This window comes from Mercenaria mercenaria, chromosome 17 (genome assembly GCF_021730395.1).
Source record: "Mercenaria mercenaria strain notata chromosome 17, MADL_Memer_1, whole genome shotgun sequence".
Lineage (NCBI taxonomy): Eukaryota > Metazoa > Mollusca > Bivalvia > Venerida > Veneridae > Mercenaria > Mercenaria mercenaria.
The window spans coordinates 40,140,600-40,165,629 of NC_069377.1; the positions used below are offsets into that span (position 1 = coordinate 40,140,600).

Sequence of the window (25,030 nt, forward strand, 5' to 3'; positions counted from 1 at the left end):
TGACCCATGTCAGATGGAACAATTCCGATGACTAAACAAACAGGCTTGATTTTCAATGAATGTAGTATTAAAAATTTGACAATAGATATACAATGAGCAAATCCATTACAATTTTACAAGAAAGAACAAATATACAGATAAAATCAACACTCATGTAACCAGATGAAGTTATCACGGATATATTTATTCGCATAATTTATTCAACTATATTTTAAAAGACCTGTACACAAATAATCACTATTTTATCCAGGCATCTTTGAAAATAAAGTAGGCAAATTTATCAAGAAGCATTCATAACATTCTCAGTTACTAAAATTCAGAATGACCAATATAATTATGTTTAATGATTTTTGTCTGTTATTTTGTTTTGCTAGATTAAAGCTAAAGACTTTAATGACGAAGGAAGACCTAAGATGCCCCGAACATTACTGCACCTAAGTAAATCATCAGCCTTCTGGATAGCTTCCTCGCGTGACCAGTCTACATCTCGTGCGAGATTTTAAACCCTCGGCGCTGAAGGGCAAGAGATTCAAAATTAGCGACCTTAACCACTCCGCCATGGAGACCCTATAATGATTTGTGGAAAGAGGTTACTAAAAACGTTCGTCGGACATTAAATTTATAAATACGATAATATATTTGCGCTCTAAATATGAGACATCGATCAAAACGTTCGTCGGACATTTAATTTATAAATACGATCATACATTTGCGCTGTAAATATGAGACATCGATCAATAACTGAGATAAAGTGTTTGTCAAAGTATTTAACCTTTACTCTGCTAAATTTCTAAAATGGACTGGTCCATCATTCAATTTGGGCAATACCATTTATTATTCAAAGGGGTTTTTACTGAAAATTTACTTACTGAATAGCGAACAGTGCAGATCAAGGTCAGCTGAACTTGGTCTGCGCGTGTCGCAAAGGCAAAATCACTTGCTGCCAGCAAGCTAAAGGTTTAAAATCGGCCCTTTTATGACATAGGAATGGCCTTGTGTGCTGGGTTGGTCAGTAATATCGTCAGTTCTCATTTTCGACGTATTCTAGTGAATTCGATTATGTCATGAAATCCCGACACGTTATAGACAGAGTTTATGAAGTGAATTCTTCGTGAAAAAGAAACCGAAAGGGTGGGAAACAGAGCGTAGCGGTTTCTTTTTCTCGAAGAATTCTCTTCATGGACTCTATCTGACATAGCGTGAAATCTACGTTTGACCAATCAGAATTGCTGGGTCAGATAGTGTGTAGAGCTGTTCTTCGAAAATTATTGCTACAGTCACATTGGTCTTCAAGAACAAGAAGCCACATTTTTTGAAAATAACTTACTCTGACTGGTCAAAAAAAGTCGGTTGCACACTACATATAATGTACAGTTTAATAGACAAAAGCAGAAATCATAACAATTATTAGTCAGTATGGTGAAATTTAATATCACAGTGAATCATACAGTTTCACAAGGCTGGTACTACCTGCACTGTAACACTTCATTGATATAGGTATAAACACACTCACTGCCTACGGTAAAAAAAACCCAAAACATTATATAAACAATGAACTGATTAGTGAAACAGTATAAAGATATATTACCACACTATTTTATAATAAATCCTAGATTCTAGTATGTTTAAATTTGTTGAAATGTTGACATGTAATAAGAGAAAGATTTTATACAATTTGTGTACATATGTTGAAAACGCTTTAGTAGTACCTGAAAATTGTTTAAGAAATATGCAAATGTAGTTAGTGAGGATACCTATGTAAAAATCTGGATGCGGCTTGTTTGTTTATCATCCTCTATTAGTAATGACTAGACTACTTTGACACTGTATTTGCATTAGTGATTATGTTTATGGATGATAAACTGTAAAGTTTAAATCCTAAAATGAAATGTTCTGTTCTGTTCTGTTCTGTTCATGAAAACTTAATTGTTTTATTTATACTTTTTCAAATGTCACTGTTTGTTTCTCACAACAGTCTTGCACCACTGGATCTGAAAAAAAATACTTACTTAGAAGGCACTCCTGACGAAGTGATTTTTTTTCTCTAAAAAATGAGGCAATTTGTATACTAGAATAAAATATAAAATGTTAATACGTAAATGTTATGATGGGATGTAGATAACAGCTGCTGTAAACGGTCAGCTCTCAGCTATGTACACTACATTTGTATTAATAACTGAGTTTGAAAGCTGTTGTTCTTTTTTAACAATCACTGCGAAATACTGAACTGACACAAAATCAAATATCTTCTTCTTCTTCTTCCGTTAATGTACGGGGCTCACTCTGGAGCATTGTCGTACATGGTGACTGTACAAAGTAGGTGTGAGGCACGCGCAATTGATGTGCATTTAAAACTATTCACAATTTCTGTCAGGTGTGCTAGTATGTCACCAAACCCCTCTTGAAAGCCTCTAAGCTGGGTGCAGTGGCAAGGTGCTCTGGCATCTGGTTCCACAGGCGTACAGCTGAGGGAAAGAAGGAGTGTCTGAGGTAGTCTGTTCTACAGAATGGCACGATGAAACGGAGGGCGTGTCCTCTTGTAGTTGCCGATGTATGGTGCAGATTCTGTGGAATTGTGACGTCAATGTGCCCATGTACATATAAATATATATTGAATGCGACATGATTGTGTATTTAATGTGTTTGTTAACTTTTATCATTTTAGCATTTGCTGTAAGCAAGTAATCCATTTTTATTTTTATTTGTACTTTTTAAATGTTCTCTTCAATTCGACTGTCATTATGTTACTGTCTTGTTGCCATTATTATCATGATTGATGTGCAGGACTTCATCACAATTTCTGTTCTGATCTGTTGTGTAACTCAGTCAACCCCTTCTAAGCCCATAATCTTTCATTACCTCTATATTTCGTTTCACTCCATGAAACTAAAGAGGTCTTGTGGTAATTTTTATTTTACTGAAATATAAATATACAAGACAGTATTAATGACTTGCGGTTACGCAGTTTCGAGCGTTTACTAGTGTTAGAGAGGCTGATCAATTTGTTGCTATAAATAATATAATTTGAAATGATTTTATAAAAAAAGTAAAATTAATCATAGTTATAATACAGGACTTGTATAATGTTGAAAGTGCATAACAGCAAAAATATTCATACGTACCGTCTCGTCTGCTTGAATGAGCTGCATGTCTGGCGTGCTTTTGTGCGTTTAATTGCAATTATCCAGTTGCATATGTAATTTATATATACGAGAGAAAAAAATCGTCATTTGCGTACATGCAAATTGCAATCACATGTAATTTAGAAGCTATCGTATAGGTGAAAGTAACACGCAAAATACAAAAATTGCATTTTGGCGTATTATACCCTCCATAGTTGTGCAGTTTTTTATCCAAAGAAAATGTTAACATTTTGTTTACTGACAGATCACTGTATAAACTACAGCAGTTTAAACTGCATTAGTTATGAATAATATGCGTGCTATATCTATCTGCTCAACGGCCATTTTATCCTTAATCATTAGTACTTACTGCGCTACACTGTGTAGGAGTTTTAAATCGAGAATTCTATAAATAGTACCGAAACTAGTGGAAAATACGAACGTCCAATGAAATACTTTGTTATTGTTCTTTCGGAAACCCCCTTTATGTGTTTTACATACCTTGTTTCTATTTATAGATGTATCCGTAATAAAACATACTGTACTACATTTCCCCCAGACGACAGGGTATTTCATTTCCAAGGTCGCATATTTTGTCGATAGTAAACATTTCGTTGTAAAAGGAAAAAATACAGTATAACCAGTAAATAGATTTCGTTGAATGAAATTTAATATGATGATTTTCTCATAGTTCACGGCTACTAAACGCTAGCGCCACCACCAAATTGTGGTGATAAGGAAAAGAGCTGTTGACATTTCCGTGGTGCAGCTATCGCCCGTTTCTACTTGTAAACACGTGAGTAAAAGTTATATTTTATCTTATATTTTCATTGATAATTTTTTTTTCGAAAATCGGAGAATGTAGTTCCGTGTAACAACACTTTTACAACAGGTTGGCTGTGATTTCATTAAAATATTATGCAAATTGTGGTGCCAGGAGCTTTTCTCCCGAATTTGACAGTGGCATATTTTCATATTGGCCAGTATTCGAACACCATTCCGATGATAAGACACACTGTAAGAACATACCTGAGCATGCAAATGGTGTAGAATTGAATTACACGTATTCACATACACCAAAGAATCACGAAAAACACAGTAAAAAGTTAAAATACGACTGTTTTTGAAAGTGGTGGCGCTATACAGTAGTGGTGGCGCTGTTGTATATGATTATTGGCTGATATATTCAATTTTAATATATGAAAATGTCTGACTGCAAGCCACGGAAATTTCTACAATAATCGATGTTATCAACCTATCCCATACTACACCTAAATTACGTTACTCAACAAAATACATGTAGTAACCCCTACATGATCGCGAAATAATCTACATATATATGGATTCAGATTGTACATCTAGGCTCTATTGATCAATCATATTTAATCGATTGGAATTGAAAATGTACTGTACTCACTTTTCAGAAACAATTGTGAAAGTAAGGTCTTTTGTTTACAATGACATGCAAACGACGTATAAAAACAAAGGGAAGTAACTTTCAGAATCTTAATAAAACAAATAAATTCTACACTATTTTCAGATTATTTCCTGGACACAAATCTTTGTTTGAAATAAAAGTATTGCTACTATTTTTCATGACCTGAATTTAAAGTACACTTACGTTTGTATTTAGGTAGAATATTTAAAGGTTAGAAATAATTCTACATTAACATTTTAAACAAAGGAAAATATTTACTTTGACTACAAGAATCCCAAGGGTCTGTGAGCATTTTGTTCTTTTTTTTTTCTTGGATTGAGAATGTTCATAAAGGTAAATAAACTATGATCGTGTTTTTCTTTCTTTAATAACATAATTCCGTGCAGAAAAATTATCTGTTAGAGAATGTTGGTGTTTGTTTTGTTCCGGATGCGTCAGCAGTTCGTATTACTGAATGCCGTAACAGCGCCACCACTACTGTATAGCGCCATCACTAGAGTTATAGCGCCACCACTTTTAAAAATCCTGGTATATTTCTTCTAACCCGAGATTCTGTTATTCATGGTGTATGCATATATAGTTATTTATCATTTCTACACCATTTGCATGCGCATGTATGTTCTTACAGTGAATCCATTCATCGGAATGGAGTTCGAATACTGGCCAATATGAAAATGTGCCACTGTCAGATTCGGGAGAAAAGCTCCTGACACCAAAATTTGCATATTATTCTAATGAAATCACAGCCAACCTCTAGTAAAGTGTTGTTACACGGAACTACATTCTCCGATTTTTGAAAAAAGTTCTATCAATAAAAATATAAGATAAAATATAAATTTTACTCACGTGTTAACAAGTAGAAACGGGCGATAGCTGCACCACGGAAATGTCGATAGCTCTTTTCCTTATCACCACAATTTGGTGGTGGCGCTGGCGTTTAGTAGCCGTGTAGTTATGGAAATATTTAAGTTAAGATATAAAAACTACATGAGGCTATATATTAATTTGCATAATTATAATGTATAGCAATTTAACCGTTTTAGTGAACAGATCGAAAAAAAAGAAACACAAACTGTTTAGCATGTGACTTCGAGTACTTATGTCTAAAGCGGTTTAAAGATGCATAAATAATGCGTAATTCTATTAATATAAATGTTACGTTCTTTCAGCTGCCAGGCGTTAAAGAACCCATACGCTATGTACATCGTGTTTTTGATAATCAACAACAGAACTGTCATCTCTTAATATAATCATGGGACCGTCTTATAGCTATATAATTCAGTTCTGTTCACAAGTTTATTAGGTTAAAAGAGAGGTTCATATTTCTGTAGATCCCTTAAATTACTAAAATTATGGGTTTCAATGACAGGACACCCTGGATAATTTTATGACTTTCGACAGATCTAACACACAAGGGGTCAAAAGTATACATTTTGTAAAACAGAGATAAATTTCATTTTGCCAGAGAAGGGCGGTTTATGTTTCATGTAATATATTTGTCCGCTACACGGTGTAAGCAGAGCTTACGGTCCCGCCATCAAAGTACTAAGGCAAATATTTTTTTCGCATGTTCACAATCATGATGATCACAATCATACTACAAAAGTAATTGTAATAAGATATATTTACAGCTATATTTATAAATTTGATTTTAATGGGATTACTGTACATGTGAAGAACAACACAACAAACAAATATTTTAAATGTATGTCAGAATGCCAGTCTACCTGCAATCAAACGAGTGAGATGATATTTTGTACAAGTCAGAAGTCTAAATTGTAAAAATTGTCCAACTATCCCCTTATACAACAGCTGTACCCTAGACCACTCTAGTCTCTATAGATTTTAATGTCACATCCAAGAATCGGTTAAGTTTTGTCAAGTAAATATTTTGCAGAAACTGTGCAGATATTATACACAAAAATCTATACTCTTTTGACGACCCTGGGAATGTGCAAGTAACCAGAAAATTTACCCGGATTGAATTTCATTTAAAAGAACACAGGTTATTTAGCAAAAAGTCAAGTGTCACATCTAAATACAGGTCAGAACGAGCTTTTATATGATAAATCTATCCTTCCATAGCATCAAATGCGCGAACTGATAACAATGATAAATTTGACCAAAATAGTGTGTACTTACCGTTTACGTCGCTTTCAACAGCTTCCATATTTAGAAAATCCCTTTCCGTTAATAACTTTGTACCATCCTCTTCGGGAAGTCCCAAAATTGCATGTTCGACTGTTGTCATATCTTCAAAGAGCAATTGTTCATCAATTTCACATAAACCAAACCTGCCCGATGCACAGTCTTTAAGCACGTCCGATATCTGTATCACAAAATTGATAAAAAGTCATCTAGTTTCGTTTTCCATTACTAAAAACAGGCGTACTTTCGGTTTCACAAACCTTAAATTAAACACTGTCAGCTGTATTTGTTATTATTATTATTTGTTCTATTTTGTAAATATTTAAATATATATATATATTTAAATAATCCAAAGGAGAATTATTTATATTAAACATGCAATTGTTTTAAACTGCAAAGTAAGTATCGTCTGCTTAGGAAAGTAGTTCGTGCGGAATGACATTTTAGATACTTTTGTAAAATTGATATATCAAAATACCAGGAATTCTGGTACCCGTTTCAGTGACCTATTTTATCATATACAATATCTGGTTTTAGCTACAAATCCGGGTAAAACGCTGAAAACAAAAATACCATAAATTGGGTTATGTTTATCAAAATAGTTTTTAAATCTGTCCAATTTTTATGTGTAAACTAAAGCAGTCTGACATGTGTTAACTTGCGTGTGTAAGATATTTTCGCGCATCAAAATTAGGGTTTACCAGGTATCAAAATAGCAGACGTCTTGGTAGGAAATGGTGTCTGGCGAAAAATGGAAAATGATTTCTGCGCAAAATTCAGGACAACTTCTGTGTTATTTGCCGCCATAGAAAATGAAGTTAAGGCGAATCTTCACATTATTGATATGTCTGTTCAATATTCAAGTATGTCTACTGTTGAACAACAGATTACATACCTACTTCTGTATTGTCTCATATAAAATGTCATGGATTTCATAATGACATATGTTTTATGTCATGGAAGTCTGTCCATAGCTTAGAAATGGGTCTTTTATCAAAAACTCGTCTGTGATACATGAGACGGATGCGAAACAAGAAACAGAACCTGAAAACTTTGACTTCCAATGTACCAATGGGAATTCCCGAAATATTTAAGTTGTGTACAGATACTAGTAAAACATTATAACAGGTTTGTGAAAGAATTAGTTCGGGTATGAAAGGCCACCGACGTTAACTGAAAAACTCTCATTTATCTAGCGGGCTAATTTTCATTTTCAGTTAAGGAAATGTCCAAATACACTTATGTTCTAAGTCATAAATCTAACATAATATACGACATATATCCTTGACATGGAAAAAAAATCGTGTTTTTCTGCATGTGACCGGCATCCCTAGACGTAATACAGTCTTATGCGTAGATAGCATGTTTGAAGAAAGCCTTACATCTATTGATGTACAGAAAATAGCTCTTTGTTTACCTTGTATACCATCTCAACAAGTACTTGTAGATTTGTTTTGTATCTTATCTAAACATTTAAGTGCAACATAATGCATGTAGGCTATCCGATTACACACTAAGTTGTCAAAATCCCAAACTTAATCAAGTATTTTCGGTATACGGAGTCATACGGAGTCATTATTATTTTTTGTACGGTCGGGGGCGCCATGTTAGACGTTAATTTCTAAAAGAGTATTGCTTATTAGCTACATGACTGATGATCGACTGTCTCACAGACACAAAGACAAACATCTGCATTAAAATGACTGTGACAGAAGCAGTGACAATAGTTTACGATAAGCTTTAATGTGATATAATGTCTTTTTAAATACTGTCTAACAGGCACAGAGAGGCGTGGGACTGAAGCTGTTATGCTGACTGTTGAATACTGTCTTACAGACACAGAGAGGCGTGAGACTGTTAAATACTGTCTAACAGGCACAGAGAGGCGTGGGGCTGAAAACTGTTATGCTGACTGTTGAATACTGTCTTACAGACACAGAGAGGCGTGAGACTGTTAAATACTGTCTTACAGGCACAGAGAGGCGTGGTACTGATATGCTGACTGTTAAATACTGTCTTTAGGCACAGAGAGGCGTGGGACTGATACTGATATGCTGACTGTTAAATACTGTCTTGTAGGCGCTGACTTTTAAATACTGTCTTAACGGCACAGAGAGGCGTGGTACTGATATGCTGACTGTTAGATACTGTCTTTAGGCACAGAGAGGCGTGGTACTGATATGCTGACTGTTAAATACTGTCTTTAGGCACAGAGAGGCGTGGGACTGATACTGATATGCTGACTGTTAAATACTGTCTTGTAGGCGCTGACTTTTAAATACTGTCTTAACGGCACAAAGAGGCGTGGGCCTGATATGATAAATGTTAAATACTGTCTAACAGACTCAGAGAGGCGTTTGACTTATACTGATATGCTGACTGTTAAATACTGTACAGGCTTGGGACTGATATGCTGACTGTTAAATACTGTAGAGGCGTTGGACTGATATGTTGACTGTTAAATACTGTAGAGGCTTGGTACTGATATGCTGACTGTTAAATACTGAAGAGGCGTTGGACTGATATGTTGACTGTTAAATACTGTCTTGTAAACACAGAGAGGCTTGGGACTGATATGCTGACTATTAAATACTGTACAGGCTTGGGACTGATATGCTGACTGTTAAATACTGTAGAGGCGTGGGACTGATATGTTGACTGTTAAATACTGTCTTGTAAACACAGAGAGGCATGGGACTGATATGCTGACTGTTAAATACTGTAGAGGCGTGAGACTGATATGCTGACTGTTAAATACTGTAGAGGCGTGAGACTGATATGCTGACTGTTAAATACTGTAGAGGCGTGGGACTGATATGCTGACTGTAAAATACTGTCTTGTAGACACAGAGAGGCACGGGACTGATATGCTGACTGTTAAATAATGTAGAGGCGTGGGACTGATATGCTGACTGTAAAATACTGTAGAGGTATTGGACTGATATGTTGACTGTTAAATACTGTCTTGTAGGCACAGAGAGGCGTGGGACTGATACTGATATGCTGACTGTTAAATACTGTCTTGTAGGCGCTGACTGATAAATACTGTCTTACAGGCACAGAGAGGCGTTGGACTGATATGCTGACTGTTAAATACTGTCTTACAGACACAGCACAGAGAGGCGTTGGACTGGTATGCTGACTGTTAAATACTGTCGTGTAGGCACAGAGAGACATTGGACTGATACGCTGACTATTAAATACTGTCTTACAGGCACAGAGAGGCGTGGGACTGATACTGATATGCTGATTGTAAGACAGTATTTAACAGTTATCATATTAGGCCCGTGTCTGTCTGTGCCTGTAAGATAGTATTTAGCAGTCATCATATTAGACCCGTGTCTGTCTGTGTCTGTAAGATAGTATTCAACAGTCATAATATTAGACCCGTGGGTGTCTTTGCCTGTAAGACAGCATTCAACAGTCATTCAACAGTCATTATATTAGACCCATGTCTCTCTTTGCCTGTAACATTAGCTCCTCTTGCGTAGAAATACTAGTAGCTAAAGGTGACTTATTATTCTGCCCCTATGTCCTTGGTCCTTTAACATTCAGATTTTTTATTGTTTTTTCTTTTTATTCTTAATTTCAAAGTTTCCCGAACAGGAAACGTTACTTCCCGATCGGGAAACACTGGTATATATATTTGCATTGAATTGCATTCAGTCAGAATTTTGACCCCTTTTCCACTCCGAAAATTTCAGGTTTTTGTTCAGGCCCGTATGAAGCTTTTAACGATGCATACTACTGCGTAAACGTATATTTGGCCAGTATCATTTTAAGCAACATAAAATGTATAACAAGAACTATATATGTATGAGTATAAACTTTATATATGTCAAAAGTAAGTGTTGAGGCATCTGGAAATATTATTTTGTTTTAGCAGTCATCAAACAGGGCAATGTTAAAAAGTGTTTATTAGTAGTATTTGTGTAACTGAAGTATTCTATGAAAGACAATTAAGCAACTCACTATAAATCTATATTATGAGCTTCCCGATTGGGAAGTTAAGTGTCCGATTCAGGAAATTTTGAAATTAAGTTATTTCAATGTCAAATAAGATGTTATTAGGATGTTTAAAACAATTGGACGGTAGAAATTTTGACATATTTCTCAAGTTTACAATGATGTATTTCATTTAATTACACCATGTATATTCTTATGCACCAGTCCTTTTGAAAGAAACGAGTCAAAAATTATGATTTTACTTCAGGAACGGGAAGCAAGTGACTATATTTAGAATCAAGTTTCCCATTCAGGAAGTAGGGAAAACCCAGTGGTTTACTTCTTCCCTATTGGCATTATTACCGTTAACACTCAAGAGGTCACAATTTTGATATAGGTCAACTAGGGACAAACAGAACAATAAGTCAAATTATAGAAAAAACTTGTTAACAATCAAGAGGCCAAATTTTCTACTTGGTCCGTAAGAAACCTTGTCAGATTCTTAGTCTTTAAGAAATCAGTTTGAAACTGTGTAGCTAGATCAAACCATAGAAGCTTTTGTCAAAACGGGAAATAAACTCTGTAAGAAGATCCCTTAGAAGCATGGATCTCAACCAAGTCAATAACAGCAGGCTCGGTTTGTTTGAGTCTGTTCATTAGAGGTACTGAAATGTGCAACACCTGTCACTTCCCTCCGGCACCGGCGGCCTAAGCGGGTCCCTATTAACATAGACATTGAGTAGAATCCATGATCCCTAAGGACCAGACAATATAACAACATTGAAGCCACGTTTTCTATCTGATCTGTTTGAAACATTTAGGCCATGATCTGATATCATAAAATACATTACGAGGATTAATCACAGAAAAGCCCTGTTAACAGCCAAAAAGGCCTTATTTTGATATATATGAAACGTTAATGCTAAATCTGAGTCTGAGTTATTTGGGATTACGAAATGAGACACAAGTTAAAACCGTTGAAATATCTTGTTATTACCACGTGTATATTATATCCACCTGATCTATATGAACCTGGCCGGAAAGTTTGTTTTGGTAACACATAGGTCAAGTCTGAAACTGAACCATCTGGGCTCAAAAGGTAGGTCACTAGGTCAGTTAATAGAAAAACCTTGTTATCGAACTGGAGGCCATATTTTCTACTTGATCTAAATGAAACTCGGTTAGATTGTTGTCTTTGTAACACCCGGATTAATTTTGAAACTGCTTTATCTAGGATCGAAAACTAGGTCACTAGGCCAAATTATATAAAAATGCCTTATTTGACTCTATAACTCAATGTTGCTACTTAGTCTATGTGACCTGGTCATATTGTCGAAATATGAAACTGGGTTTTATGGGCTAAACTCTATGTCTCCAGGACAAATCATAGGAGGCCTTGTTAACATTTCTACCTGATATATTTGAAACATGGTCAGATTGATTGTCTTTATAACATCTAGGCTATGTAAGACACAGTCATCTTGAATCATAATCTTGTCATAGAAAGCCTAATTAATCGTCAAGTGATGATTTTTTTCTGCCTGACTTATGTGAAACCTGGAGAAAATGTTTGTCTTGATGATACTCGGCTTAAATGTTAAACTGAGACATCTAAGATACAAAAAGAAGGGCGCTAGGTAAAATCATAGAAAAAACCTTATTAACGTTCGAGAAGTCGGATATCTGTGAGACTTTATTTGTTTTTGCAAAATCAACGTTCCAGACTGGCTTTTCTGAGGTAAAACAGTAGGACATTTTGTCAAAAAAAAAACTTTCGTTAGAACGGTTGTCGTTCTGAAAGCTAGATTAACTTCAAGTTTTCAGAAATAGAATGAAAAAGTATAATGAGCGTTTCGTTCGCCATTGCACGTTTTTGAAAAACGATTTTCTTCTTACACATTTTCAGATGCTCACAAATGCAGGAAGAAGTCATAATTCAATGTGATTGTCTCGGTGAAATGCCTCTAATTTGTAAGCGTTCATACCATTTAAGTTTTTTTTCACAAATTTGGTAAAATGTATGCGCTCCTTTTTTAAAATAAACTTATTCCTATGTGCAATTTCACGTTTACGAGTAGTTCTGAATGAACCCCAGTGATATTATTATAGCATTCTTATGTATTCTTTCTTGTTTGACACTGTTTGCATGCTATATGCTTTTATGTTCAAGTTTAGAATACTACATTAAACTTTTATATAGCTAATTGCCATTTTGAAAATTTTACAATCGTGAATCTATTTATCCTTTAGTCCGTCCTCATTAAATCGAAAGACTAACACATTGATCAATTCGGTAAAGGTATTGAATTCTCAATATTCTTGTTTAATAATCGAATCAGCTTTGAGGTAAATGTTATGTATTTTATGCAAACAGATCGCATTTATGTACTCAGCAAATTACACGTTGCTTGCAGAATGTACCTCATTAATAGCATGAAAATACGTTTACTTTAAGGTAGTAGATGTGTAATAGAGTACCTCCTTTTTGAAGAGTATTCAATTCCTACCATAAACCCACATTTACTGCAATTCTCAGGGGGGCGTAGGTTCAAGCCCTACTGGGACCAAATTTTTTTTCCCCTTATTTTCGATTTTTTCTAGTAAGTTTTTACTTCTTTCAAGACTTATGATAGATTTATTGTACAAAAATGAAAAAAAAAAACATTTGCTAAGCGATTTCTTGCTGTTCAAAGTGAATTTACTACTTAAACAGAAGGGGTAGAGTTACACATCTGTAAAAATATTGAGTTACATGTGGTAAAAGTTCTCTATTTTGCTTCCATTCTTTAGATTACATATTGTGGAAGAAATTTAGGTAGGTTTTACATCTGTCCCAAGGTAATTTTTGAATGAAGTAAGCAAAATTCAAAACAGAAACAAGGATTCGACCTTATTTTTTCAACGTTGAAATAAGAATTCTGTATCATTAAATCCGTTTACTTGAGGAACACTATATAAAATGATATCCACATTTTTATTTTGTGTTTAATAATTGTTTAACAATAGTTTGATGATTCTTTTATTAAAATTAATGGTAAAATGAGTTCTCTGCAAACATTTTATATAGCGGCCATCACTTTGAAATTTTTCTCTACTTGAGCTAGAGGAGATACCACAAGTTATACAAAATTTAGAAAAAACGGCATGGTAAAAGTTGTTTAAAATTTGCAATACAGTGCAAAACACGGTCATCTTTAAGAATATACCATGCAAATGCCATTTTGTAAACATTGCTATTACACCTCTACTACCTTAATACATGTACAATAGCTTCTAAGTATGTACCACTAACTCATTGTTGAAATAAATGGAATGTTTATCTTGGCTTAAATCGACGCCAGTCTTAAAAAGGTGATTGGCTTCCAATACCAATATATTGATAGATTAATCGTGTATCTTCATACATAAAATCAACAAGCAGCTATGAAAATGTTTGAAAGCAAAGCCTTTTTAGATATTGTATCAATGATTTGTTCAATTTCTTATCATTAATGCTTGGTTCACGTATTCAATAAGTTTTCAATTTCGGTTCTTTTTTTTTCAAAACTGATTAAGACTTAGACTTAGAGCACTAAAGTTTTATTTTAATGCTTGGGATTTTAATGCTTGCAGACTCGTCTGTCGATTAGGTTTAAGAACCACTACCTGTTATAACTACTCGACATGGTGTAATGGTTGCCCGCTGGCCTATCACACAGGCAGCTGGGGCTCAATACTCCAACGGCGCTACATTTTTTTTTCATTAAACAATTGAGGTATATTTTACATTTCACGATTTTATTGTTATTTTGTGATTATTGTATTTAATTAGGTTTTTCAAAGTTGAAACCCTGCTTATTAAATTTGCGATGTCGTCGGGCGGATAGATGGATGGATGCGCGGCATCAACTTTTGCGTTCCGTTCAATAACTTAGTTTGGGTTGAGAAATGAAACTGAAACGATAGGTAGCTTATACTAAGACCAAGTTAGGGATTGAGATTGGGATCAGTGGAATTAAGGTCAAGGTCAATGTTACTTAACCTAGAGAAAAACACTTTTCGCTCAATAACAAGTTTCGATTGATGGATTAAAGTTTGAAATTAAACTTGATATATAAGTGGCGTTTAGAAAAACAAAGGCTGGGATTGCAAATGATGTCCTCGGGGTCAGATTCAACTTCAATATAATTGATTTGATATGCTTACTTAGAAATTTCCATCGTGGAGCAAGGGTTTAGAACGTTGTGACAAAGCTACATTTTGTGCTGTGGAACAGTTCAAATCCCACTGAGCGCCTAACACTTCTTGTGATAAAAAGTAATTTTAATGCCATTCAAAATCAAGTTCACAGTTACTAAAGGTAGATTTATTTGCTTGAATCGGCATCAAAATTTGGTGTCCGTCCAATAACTTTTTTTTGGGTTGAGATGGTGAAATGAAACTTGGCCTATAGGTTGCTTTTAGTGAGTCCAAAGTTGGGATTTCGCTTGTGGTCATTTGAGTCCAGTTCGTGTTAAAAGTAATAGAAAAAGTCCAGTTTCAGCTCAATAACTTAAGTTTCGATTGTGGATTGAAGTTAAACGTAACATACAAGAAGCATATAGATGATACATATAAGGTCAGTGGGATCAAGTCCAAGGTCAGCATAACTTATCTAATGTGCATACTTTGAAAATTCCACCTTGGCGCAGTGGTGCAAGGCCTTGAGCTATTGTACCTTTTAAAATGTAGTAATTCCATTAGGGCACAAATGATGGTGAATTATTTTGCAAAATGAATAACCAATGAGTGTGTGTACAAATTTATGTAGACACTTTTTCGTTTTAAACATGATATTAAGTAAAATATTTGATCAAATCTGAAAGCGCTATTTTTGGATGCATACATGGCGCTAAATATCACGTCGCTGTGACGTCAACATAATATCGTTGTGCTAATTGAAGCATTGCTAATCATATAAGAATAATTCATTAACTGGTACTTTATTCTGTATAAAATCGGCAGTATTTGTAAACTGATCAGTACTGAATCATGACTTGATAACGTTATTCAAATTTAACTATAAGACTGTCATAAAGTCAAAACTATCCCGTGGTGTTTTAGAATATCACAGGAGAGCTTAAAGATACCCCTTCTGTCATATAAAGGTAAATATTTGATGAGTTATAATTGGTTTTTGCCAAAAACAAATGCTTTAAAGCAATATTCCAAAAACAATTTAAAGTCTAGTTTGGTTTCATAAGTACCAATTTTCAGTACTACTGTAACCATGTGTATCTGTATTCTCGTGACTTCTAGGCTGGGCGAGACCATTTCATCTTATTTACATAGACAGTATCTTTCAATACTCGAGTTCGGAAAGATATTTAGAAACTAAACGATTTTTGAAAGAGCATTGAGTGAAACCAAGTAAAATGATAGCTTAGTTCGTTTATGAGCCGTGCCATGGGAAAACCAACACAGTGGCTTTGCGAACAGCATGGATCCAGACCAGCCTGCGCATCCGCGCAGTCTGGTCAGGATCCATGCTGTTCGCTAACAGTTTCTCCAATTCCATTAGGCTTTAAAAGCGAATAGCATGGAGCCTGACCAGACTGCGCGGATGCGCAGGCTGGTCTGGATCCATGCTGGTCGCATACCCACTATGTCGGTTTTCCCATGGCGCGGCTCAAATGTGTAACACCCCTCATGCCACCCCCCATGACAAGCTTAATGGAAAGTATATTACCATAGGGCTCCGTGATCTCGGGGCAAGAAATACTTACAACCCTAAATCTAGGTAGGAAGCTACATGTTGCGAGGGGTAATCAAGACTAACAGACTATTCCTCGTTGGTTTTCAACAGTTAACAAGTATACTACCTACACTTGTATTTTCAAGAGAGTTGGCAGATGAAACAGTTCAACTTAGCTCGTTTATCAACGTTATCAATGCTAACCGATATTCAATTTTTGTGAAGTCATTCCAGGTTATTCAGACATTGATTTTTGCATATTTTAAAGATAATTCTGTCACATTTATTTTACAATATATGTACATTCTGATTGCACTTTACCTTTTAACAGAAAGCCGACTATCATTACAACAATTTATCAGATATTTAAATTGTGTGTGAAACCTTGTTTATATTATATTCAAGTTTCTACATCTTGCATATAAAATCACTTACGATTTCAAATGAATGGATGTCCATGTTCGTCTACCATAAATGTCCCTCAGCTGCGTTCTTCATTACCTTGAAAACATTCAAAGAAAACATGTAAGCTTTGTTTAATGAATTCTTCACAATAAACAGTTTTTAGTCAACATATTTCATTAATAACATACACGTGCACCTTTTTTGATTCCGTAAAATTGAAATTGCACTGGTAAATATCACGGCCGTTCATATATGCTGCGAAAGAGCCGGGTTATCGTGCACCATCGACAAAACAAGATACAAATGTACTTTACTTTGTCTAGTTTTTTAAGGGTATTATTCGTTATGTTGAAAACTGTACTGTTTTAGAGTTCACATTTCTCTTAATGTCTTCCTTGTTTTGTTTGTCTTCTGTTTCAAGGCAGGATCCTTCTTTTCATTTTGTTTATTTAATATGTGATAAATAGCAAAAAATATATGAGCCGCGCCATGAGAAAACCAACACAGTGGCTTTGCGACCAGCATGGATCCAGACCAGCATGCGCATCCGCGCAGTCTGGTCAGGATCCATGCTGTTCGCTTTCAAAGTCTATTGCAATTACAGACACTGTTTGCGAACAGCATGGATCCTGACCATCGACAAAACAAGATACAAATGTACTTTAGTTTGTCTAGTTTTTTAAGGGTATTATTCGTTATGTTGAAAACTGTACTGTTTTAGAGCTCACATTTCTCTTAATGTCTTCCTTGTTTTGTTTGTCTTCTGTTTCAAGGCAGGATCCTTCTTTTCATTTTGTTTTTTTAATATGTGATAAATAGCAAAAAATATATGAGCCGCGCCATGAGAAAACCAACATAGTGACTTTGCGACCAGCATGGATCCAGACCAGCATGCGCATCCGCGCAGTCTGGTCTGGACCCATGCTGGTCGCAAAGCCAATATGTTGGGTTTCTCATGGCGCGGCTCATATATAGTTTCAGTGCTGTATTTGTTGGATATCTTTAGACGCTCACCTATATATGTGATTTAAATTCAACTCGTGGAATAAAATCAGTACGTATGATTTCATGATTTATTATCTGGAAGTTGCATGGTGCTAGAGCGCCATCTTCGTTTAGCACATATATCATTTATCATGTTGCTTGAGCACCACTGCCTTGATATCTGTTGAAGTGAGCCTCTATATCGATGTTTTAATGACGGCTATTAACGGGTCGTAATTCCTCCAATTAGATGCTAGAATTTGAGCATGAACGCACTTGTCTTTTGTCAGCTGAATACTAAATGCTTTTAAATTAGATCTTTAAGTCAGTTTTGTCAACAATAAAGGCATGTGTTTTGGGGTAAAAGAAAAAAAATATCATACACAGTGGCTATTATTTGGTGCTAATTGCCTTGGTGCTAACTGCCTTGGTGCTAATTGCCTTGATGCTAATTGTCTTGCCGATATGTTTTATAACTGATGCTGACCAGCTAAATAATTGATAGCTTACATTAACAACGGGCTTTCAGTCATATCCGACTGTTCTATTACGATTAACATTAAGCTTCAACAATGGACACTTAAGTCTGTTTGTTCCTGCTGGAAATTAGTACTCGACTTAAAGTATACATGAACACACTTTAAATTATACTACTCGTAAATTCTTTCTCAAAATATGTGTTTAACATTTGATAGATAGCATCTCTTGCGTCCGGAAATATGAGAACATAAGTAGCGCAAAATAATGTTCAAAAGCTGAAGGTGCATCTAAAAAACTGCACAAAATTGCTACCTCATGCATTCTAATCAATTGTCCCAGCGATAACTGTGCATAAGCACTGTGCAAAACTTATCTATAATTTGTTTGTATACCGTGTACCTGATAAATCATTGTGTCGTATTTTAAAGTTGTCAGTGAAGATTGTGTCTTCGGCCTATTTTCTATTTACACAACGTATACGTTGGACTTATCAGAAGACTTATAAAGGACAAGTGTATCTTTTTGTATACGAAACTGAATTTTGTAATGAATGTCAATATTATTGATTAAAATTTACAACACTTTTGTTTGCATTTTATGTGAGAATTTGTTAAAACGCACGTCTTCATAGAAAAGGAAGCATAATAATGAAAAAAACAGTCTTCGAAGATATTGAGTATCTTCAATACTGCAAGTTAAAGATCGATATGTTTTATAACAAAGAACACTTACAAATGTGCAAAGTATCATTTATCACATGTTAAATGTACGAAAAAAAAGACTAAAAAAGTGGTATCATGTATATTTTAAGGCACCCCGAATGTAACATGGAACAAAGTAACTGACGTATGACATGATTAACAAATATTTCTTAATACCAGATGTTGATAACTAAATCATTTTAGAGAAGAAAATTGTAGTAGCTTTCAATAAAAATGCTAGCAGTAAATAAATTTTCCTTTCAGTTTATTATACAGAATGCTCGAATGTCTTGAAAAATAAATGAGCAGCACCATGAGAAAACCAACATAGTGCGTTTGCGACCAGCATGGATCCAGACTAGCCTGTGCAGTCTGGTCAGGAACCATGCTGTTCGTTTTCAAAGCCTATTGCGATTAGAGAAACCGTTAGCGAACAGCATGGATCCTGATCAGACTGCGCGGATGCGCAGGCTGGTCTGGATCCATGCTGGTCGCAAATGCACTATGTTGGTTTTCTCATGGTGCGGCTCAAATGACGTCTACGACTTGCTAACTAACTTGAATTTTGCTTTTATTCCCCCTCCGTTCGTCCGTCTAAATTAATCCGCTGTAACTTTTAAAAGATTCAAAGGAGTTCTGTGAAACTTATAACAAATATAAAACATGCACAACAGAGTCAGTTTCGTACTCCGAAGTGAAATTCACAGGGCACGGACAGATTTCATGCACATTCATATAGAGTATTTCTTTTCTCTCATATAACTATTAAACAATTCAAGTGATTAAAAATAAACATAACACAAACATTGAGCATGGTAAAAGGTCTATCGCGAAGCCTAAACATATTCACTATGATATCCTGGCGTTCATATGGAGGCAAGTTTCTTCATAATGTAAAAGTTAAGGCAATTATACTATTTACAGAAACAATGCGCTGCTTCTATACAGTATTTCATTTTACAAGTATTAATATTTTCTGTGTCATGTAAGTCATTTTGGGAATACCTTTCTCAAACGAAATTCCTGTTAACTACTTTACTGACTGCAAGCATTTTCAAAATTTCAATAAAAACGAAGTCTGAAGGCACGTTCGTTTTAATTACAGGTGGTATCATTGATTGGTCACCCCTCTCCACCCTGAGACGCCTGATACAACCCTGAAAAAAATCTGACATTCTCAGGCGTTCCTTAGTATCCCCACCCTACAAAACCCCTGATACAACCCTTAAAAAATCTCAACTATCAAAACAGTACTTATTAGAAAGAATAAAGTCTGCTATAATGTCCGTTTGCCAAACAATGTGGAATAAGTACTGTTTTAATAGTTGAGATTTTTTTCAGGGTTGTATCAGGGTTCTTGTAGAGCGGGGATATTAAGGACATAATTTTTTCAGGGTTGTATCAGGCGTCTTAGGGTGGGGGTGACCAATCAATGATACTGCCACCTGTGGTTTTAATTACTTCTCTTAAATTCTGATATGGAATGGCTGTTTCATGCTTGTAGTTGTACATATCTACTTCTGTCATTTACAGGATGAGACTTTTCTTAAACCAAAAGTCAATGGCCATTTCTTATATCAAATACAGCTTTGGAAGTAACTCTACTTCAAAACAAGGTGACAAATAGGCAAAAGTATTCATTATTGTTTTTTTTTTTTTTTTTTTTTTTTTTTTTATTTGTATACGTGTAGTAGTAGTTTTGTAGCGAGGTATGCACAACACATTTTGCATATTTGAATGTTGACTATGACGATATTAAAATTCCGAAAATTCCAATTACCTGTCAGTCTAATACATACTACAGTCTAATACTGTGGTTTTAACAGTTCTCTAAAAGCTGATATGCAATGGCTGTTTCATGCTTGTAGTTGCACATATCTACTTCTCTCATTTACAGGACGAGACTTTTCTGAAACCAAAAGCCAATGGCCATTTTTTATATCAAATACAATTTTGGAAGTAACTTTACTTCAAAACAAGGTGACAAGTAGACATGTTTTTAAGTATTCATTATTATTTTTTTGTTTTGTTTTTGTATATGTGTAGTAGTTTTGTAGCGAGGTATGTACACATTATTGCATATTTGAATGTTGACTATGACGATATCAAAATACAGAAAGTTCTAATTACCTGTAAATCTAATACATTCTACAATCGCTTTAACTTTTACTTTCATTATGTTAATATCTTCATCTGATTTTTGCAAATTTACCATGTTTCCTTTCATTTACATGCAGCAAGTCGATTGAAATAATTTGCGGCATTCTAATCCGCGCGTAAAAATTCCTCTTTGCATACATGTACATGAGGTTTGTTTTTCATTTTCATGCATTGGTAAATGTATATAACTTTTAAATAAAAAGGCTTAACATACCTTTTCAAAATGATTAAATTACCTAAAAACACAAACTGATTTCGCCTATATGATCGTTTTGTATATATTCTCTATTTCGCCGTAAGCCTTGATATTGTGTAGTTTCGGCTAAAAAAGACTTATATTTTTTGTTCTGCATTTGTAGTCAGCGCACCCATTACATTCATATGCGTCTGTACAGTTGTATCTTTTTTGATAATGTCTCGAATTTTAAATTTCTAGTTAGGATAAAGAGTTTTCCATATAACAGTTAACGTATATTAACTTGGAAAATGATGCTCACTGAAGCCTTGCCAGCTTCATGCTACATTTACCTTTCATGCATGTTTATACCTTTTCCAAGAATACAGTATTCAAATATAGACATGCTTTTATAAATATTATTACTATTTTTTTCTTATTATGCACAATTTATAAAGGATTGCTTTTGTTAAGAATTCAATGTATAGATTCATATTTCAACCTGTCCTGACATGAATAAGGACAACACAAAGCATAGATAGTAACTCTAACTTGAATTGTATACAAGTTATTTTTTCTGTTAAAAACACAAATGTTACACATATACAGTCAGAACTTTTTTGTAGTTAAAATTATAATGTAAAAAAAAAACTTCATTTTTTTCAATTAATCTACTCGTAATGGCGATGAGACAGTGTTAATTTCTGAATTGCCGAAAGAAGTATTACTTTAATTATCTAACAGTGCAGATAACTTACTTGCAAGAAAATAAATCATCTTTGATTCTAAACCTATGCCTTTTGATATGATTTATTTTACATTATATTTAATCTGTACTTACTATCTAATGTAATATGCATATAAAATGTTCTAGTTGAAAATGAGAATTACTGTTGAAATAAATTGATTCATTTTGTAATTTATTTCCTTTAAAAGCCGTGCTTACAATGTCAGAAAGACCATGCATACAATGTCAAAAAGACCATGCTTACAATACCAAAAGACCATGCTTACAATACCAAAAGGCCATGCTTGCAATGTCAAAACGACTATGTTTTCAATGTCAACAGACCATGCAAACAATGTCAAAAAGAACATGCTTACAATGTCAATAGACAATGCTTACAACCATGCATACAATGCTAATAGATCATGCTTACAATATCAACAGACCATGCTTACATTGTCAGCAGACAAAGGCCAAACACTATATCATAAAGTACCTACATTTATTCACTGATGTGCTTTTCTATCTACTAATATAATTTGCAAAGGAGTATCTCAAATTTAGCAATGTCTGTTTTTATCCGACATTCGCCGATAAGACCAGGGTAGCAGAGGTAAATTATCGTGTGTAACAGTAAAAGGTGAGATGAAGTTTTCCAGTTAGTATTCTCTTTAGTGCATGCTACTTATTTTGTGGAAAAATGTATAGAATTGCATAACACTTACAATCTGTTTTCATAATCATCACCTGGTAAAAGTTCTAAACTATTTTAACGGTATTGTAAAACATCGAAATTGCTTCCTTTTCGTAAAAATTCTAGAATACTTTTGAATTGTTCTCTCAAGTAGCCTAGGAGTGTGTGTGTAATCAAACAGTGCGAGCTTCTAGTGGTTTCGGACACTGCCACCCTCACCCTAAGGCGGTGCCTCACCGTGTTCTTTTTTTAGGGTTCCTCTATGTTTCATTTTATCCATGTGTTTTTGTTTATGTTTCATCCACATAGTTATTACATATGAGTATTCATAAGATTAGTACAGTAAATAACAGACCAGAAGAGAACTGAACAAAAATTTCATTTTAGACTTGAGAATTGTGCACACAGGCACGGGTCCAGTGTATATTTTTTTGTTTGATTTAAAAATATGTTGTTTTTTTTCACACAAATATACTTTATATATGATAGTCAAATGAAAAAAAATCGATGACAAAAAATCCGGTCACGATACTGTGACCGGATTTTTTGTCATCGATTTTTTTTTCATTTGACTAACATATAAAAGGTTAATTGTGTGAAAAAGGGGATTTTTTATATTAAACAAAAAAATAAACACTGGACCCGTGCCTGTGATTGTGCATCTTATCCATGCAACATGGTGCTACCAAATTCAAAGTCAACATTACAATATTAAATAATACATAGGGATTCTATTTTGTGAAAGCTTCGTTTATCAAAACGTGGTTACTCTTATGGTATCTTTGCCCATGGTTTTACTGAGAAGGACTCAAAAATGTTAAAATTCCTTTCAGTTTCACTGTGATACATAATATTTGATTTTGCTTACACAGCAGAAAATCTCAAAGTTAAAATGTATAGTAAAAACTCGATATTTCAGGAACGTTTTTACAAAAAAAAGTTATTTGAATATACCATAACGAGAAAAAAATCTATGTGAAAAAAAATGTATATACATACAATCTATGCTGTGTTTTGTCTGTCATTCACCTGTTACAATTGTATTATACCCTCTTGGGTTAAGCATTGAAACTCTGTTGCATGTACATAGCGCCTTTGAAAACAGAAAATCTTATGTGCAATTATCTAATCCACAGTGAGTAACTATAATTACACAGACAATATTTAAATTAAATAGTTTTTCTTTCTGATTGTACTTCTACTGTTCTGGAACTAAAATACATAGTCTCCGGTCACACTCCGGAAAACTTTATTATTTGTCACAGCGAGGTGTATTTTTATGCATATACTTAAACTCTTTAGCATATTTCCGCCATCGATAATCCTTTTCAGAATATGTATTAATTTGTCAAGTTTTGATCATGGGTCATGTTGACATACATCAGATATATTATGATCGGCGTGAAGTTGGCAGTACAGCAGTAGCAGCAGTAGCAGCAGTTAACTGCTGCTACTGCCAGCAGTAGGAGCAGTTTTAACTGTATGCTGTAATGCCAGCATTAGGAGCAGTTACTCTACTGCTGCTACTGCCAGCCAGTTACATCAGTTCACTGTGCTACTGCAAATCAGTTACAACAGGTTAAATGTTAGTTCTATCACAAGTGAAGAGGAAGATGCTGTTTCTGCGAGCAGTTTTACACCAGTTACTGCTTCTATGCCAGCAGTTACAACAGTTAAATTGCTTGTACTCCACAGTGATGAAGTGCACGGCATGAGTTAATGTGTCAGTTTAAGTTAGCGATGCTTTACGCTTTTATAAAGGAACGGTATTATTATTTGGATAGTGTGTTGCATATACAATGCTACTGCCAGCAGTTACAATGGTTAACTGCTGCTTACTGCCAGCAGTTTACAAACGGTTAAATGCTTGTACTACACAAGTGAAGATGATCGAAAGCGAAGTGCTGCTACTGCCAGCATATACAGTTAACTGATGCTATTGCAGCAGTTAGAACTGTTAAATGCTTGTACTTACAGAAGAGAAGTGCTGCTATTGGCATGAGTTACTTTCAATTATAAAGTTATGATGCTTTATACGTTTTATTAATGGATAACGGTCTGTAATTTAGACAGTGTTGTGCATATTAAATATAGCAGTATAGATTTTTTTTGTGTATAATTAATTCTAGCAAACAAAAAGGATGAACCTTTAAATAGCTGTGATAGTATGGTGAGGTATAAGCATTGCTTAATTTTCCATCTGTATTTTATATCTATAAATTTTATTTATAACATTTAGTATTATGCAAAGCCATAACAGACGGAAGTGTTTCGGTGGCACAGAGTGACAAAGATGTTTTTTTTTTATTAATACGTGCGCCGTACTAGTACAAAAACA

The 25,030-nt window shown here is 34.6% G+C and overlaps 1 protein-coding gene across 3 annotated transcripts in view; it reads right to left on the bottom strand.

Moving 5' to 3' along the window:
* LOC123536267 (uncharacterized) overlaps nucleotides 1-25,030 on the bottom strand; it is a 65,226-nt gene that overhangs the window by 36,556 nt on the left and 3,640 nt on the right. The window contains exons 2-3 of one of the 3 annotated variants that reach the window (XM_045319276.2): nucleotides 16,802-16,867; nucleotides 6,703-6,889 (exon numbers count right to left, since the gene is read on the bottom strand). In XM_045319276.2, coding sequence (XP_045175211.1) covers nucleotides 6,703-6,889; nucleotides 16,802-16,825 — 211 coding nt within the window. In that variant the 5' untranslated portion in view covers nucleotides 16,826-16,867. Of the gene's footprint in view, nucleotides 1-2,708; nucleotides 2,918-3,122; nucleotides 3,497-6,702; nucleotides 6,890-16,801; nucleotides 16,868-25,030 lie in introns of those variants that run through there. The other 2 variants (XM_045319281.2, XM_045319280.2) reach the window with 2 other exon arrangements.